This window comes from Penaeus monodon, chromosome 20 (genome assembly GCF_015228065.2).
Source record: "Penaeus monodon isolate SGIC_2016 chromosome 20, NSTDA_Pmon_1, whole genome shotgun sequence".
Taxonomy (NCBI): Eukaryota; Metazoa; Arthropoda; class Malacostraca; order Decapoda; family Penaeidae; genus Penaeus; species Penaeus monodon.
Window position 1 is genome coordinate 1,357,211 of NC_051405.1, and position 3,035 is coordinate 1,360,245.

The 3,035-nt window shown below is 48.9% G+C and overlaps 1 protein-coding gene across 1 annotated transcript in view; it reads left to right on the forward strand.

The window, feature by feature from the left end:
• LOC119585567 overlaps positions 1-3,029 on the forward strand; it is a gene marked incomplete at its 5' end in the record, with an annotated part of 23,468 nt that extends 20,439 nt beyond the window's left edge. Inside the window, 2 exon segments of the mRNA XM_037934235.1 lie at positions 439-522; positions 1,018-3,029. Coding sequence (XP_037790163.1) covers positions 439-522; positions 1,018-1,737 — 804 coding nt within the window.
• Positions 3,030-3,035: the final 6 nt, after the last annotated feature.

A 3,035-nucleotide genomic window follows, 5' to 3' on the forward strand; every position in this document is an offset into this window, starting at 1 on the left:
GAATATTCAGAAGGATCGTCCCTGAGATAGGACAAACCAGGATTTACTGTCTGTCCATTCAATTTTTTTCACATTGTGCTGTACAGTTTTATCCCAAGGCGTCGTCATGAGCGCATTTGTTCTGTCCCCGTGCGCTGATTGCGTTGCCTGCCCGCGTGAGCCAAACGATCCGTAACTGACGCATGGCCAAGGGAGTGTGGGGAGCCGTCCTCTCCTGACAGTGCTCAGCTTCGGTCAGCTCAGGTTCACGCGAATTCCGAGCTTTCTCTCTTCCGTGTGTCTCTTTCTCAGTCTATTTTCTTCCTCCTTCTTTCTTTTAACCTCCAATTACATACTTGGTGTAGAGGAGGCACCGACGGGCCGAGCGAGGGTGGGGGGCGGACGAGGGAGCGAGGGAAGCGGTCGCACCAGTTTTTACCTGACTTGTTCTTCCCGCAGGTGTTCCTTGCGGGTGTATTCGGCGCCATCCTCATCAGCTGTTTCCAGAGGCGGCGGCAGCGCTCTATTGCCAACATCATTAAGGTAAGGTTCTTTACAGGTGTGTGCGGAGGAATGTGGACGCGACGCACGAAGGCAGGTGGCCGGACATGCTCTGTTCGTGTGTGAGAACATGTGTGGCTGGTCGAGTAGCGTTAGTGTTGGGCCCCCGAGATGGAATATTTAGTGTACATTTTATTAATATGAAGGGGAATAATAGAGTGGTATGCTGCATATTGCTCGAGCCAAAAGGACTTAGAGGGTAAGGTTGAGGCGAATGAGCTTCAGGCTCGCTGTGTGGCGGGCCTGGAGCAGGGAGAGAAGCAGCGTCTGGCCGCCGCGGTCGTGTGGCCTGGGTGTGGTGCCTGCGGGGCCAGAGGAAGCAGAGCAGCTTGGCCATAAGGCGGAGGAGCAGCGGCGGTACACGAGTGGTAGCGGATTAAGGCTCGCAGTTATTGTCTTCTCTTGCAGTGTAAGTTCATTTAGATTTATGGAATGTTTTACAAAGAATAAATGCTAACGAAAATACTTTTTCCACAGGGCATCTTGGTGGCTCTGTGCTGCATCAGCATAGTGACTTGCCTGAGCGTGTGCATCTTTACCGCTCTCCACCTGGCTTACCTGGCTCCTATGACGTGCCACACGCGCCACTCCACCATCACGCATCCGCCATCGTCGGAGGACATCCTAGAGTCGGTGAAGAACCGCGTCCTCCACAGCGACATCGGGCTCCACGGCACCGCGACGACGAGCAGTCCGCCGCGGAAAGACGAGGCAGTCATCCTTGGGTATGACGACGACGAGGACGAGGCGGAAGGGAGCGGTCTGGTGATGCGCGACCTGCATACCCCCGACGACTATGTGGACGAGCGCATCCTCGAATTTGAGACAGTCACCCTTCAGACTGTCACCGTCAAGATAGAAAACGAGATCGTGCTCAACGTTTCGTCGTGCGAATGCGAGAGCCAGGGAGCGGACTGGGTGAGGACCTTGACCTATCCCGAACTCTCCTGTCTCGAGGTTAACAATCTTCTCCCAGTTCTGTTCGTGGCTTCGTGCGTGGTGACGGCCGTTGGAGCCGTGCTCTCGGCCCTGGTGTTGTATCTTCTGTGGTCCTTCAGAAACAGCTTCTACGGCCCGGCCAAGCCCCACGAGACGCGCCCCTTCATCTTCACCAGTAATTTCAACAAGGGCAAGACGAAAGCGGCTTCGGTGTCGCGGGGCGGTGGCGTAACCAATGGCGAGGGCAGCCTCAGGTGACACAGGCAGTGACATATGCCTCATGTGACACAGCCTCAGGTGCCACAGACAGTAAAATTTACCTCATGTGACGCTGCCTGTCGCGAGGGAGAAATACAGGTATCAGAGACGGCATGACGTGTGCCCTCTCCAACAAAGATCTATGTAGATTTAGTTTCTCTTACAAATGTGATGGATGATTGACTGATGCAGTAAGTGTCTGGCCCTGCTTTGTGAAGAGAATCTAATAATGTTGAGTACAGAAAAAAAAATTCAGATATAAAAATAATAATAATGAGCTTGAACTTAGAAATTTATAAAAAATACATTATCAAGTATGAATAACAAACCACACACTCAAAAAATACACGAATATAACGGCAAAGCTATATATTTTTTTAAATATTTAAACTCTTGGAATGGATAAAGATCGGGGAGCATCGCCCGAATGTGATATTCTCATTTGCTGTGGAAATCGACGAGCTGTTCACGAGGTCCGCAGACGCCGTCCATACCTCGGAATGAATCTGAACCAGGATACATTTTCATGAGATAGCCCTCTTGTTGCAGGATCATTTGCACCCCCAGGCGCTGCCCCGGCCCGCGAGAAAGACTCAGCCTCTCCCTCAAGCAAAGCTTCAAGTGCGGCCTGTTTAGGATGGAAACATTGTGCCTTCTGTGACTTGCGCTCCGTCGCTACTGAAGTGTTGGAGTCACACTTTGATTAGCATCATGTCGACTTCCATGTAACACTCCGATTAGCATCATACCTATTTTTGTGTCACAGTGATGTTGCCTATTGTTGAGGTAGTGTCTAGCCATTCTTGCATTGTGTCATATTGACGCAACGCTGTTGGAGTGTGTTGCAGAGGTGATTTACGGCTGTCATTTGTCATGTGCCTTAAGTTGCCACAGAAGTATTGATTATTATCGCTCACCTGGTTTAGTGTAATGCTGATTAAAATATAAGAAATATATATTAGAGAGAGACATAACGGAATTAGTAACTCATAGTTCTGGTAATAGTGAGTGATTGGTAATAGAATCATACAGAGCTGATAAATGTTGCCACGCAACCTAGTGTGAATGGCATTCTGACATAGGAACACAATTTAGATTTAGTGCCATGCAGTGCACACTCATTAGTATAGATGGCACTGCTGTTGTGATGCAGAATTCGTATGAGTATCACCTACAAAACAATTACAAATGAATTAGTTTAAACTTTGTCTGTGGCCTTAAAATGTACCTTTTGTAAATACCGACGTAGATGTAACAGTTAAGAAGCAATGATTATTTTAAGTAGAACCAAAGCATAA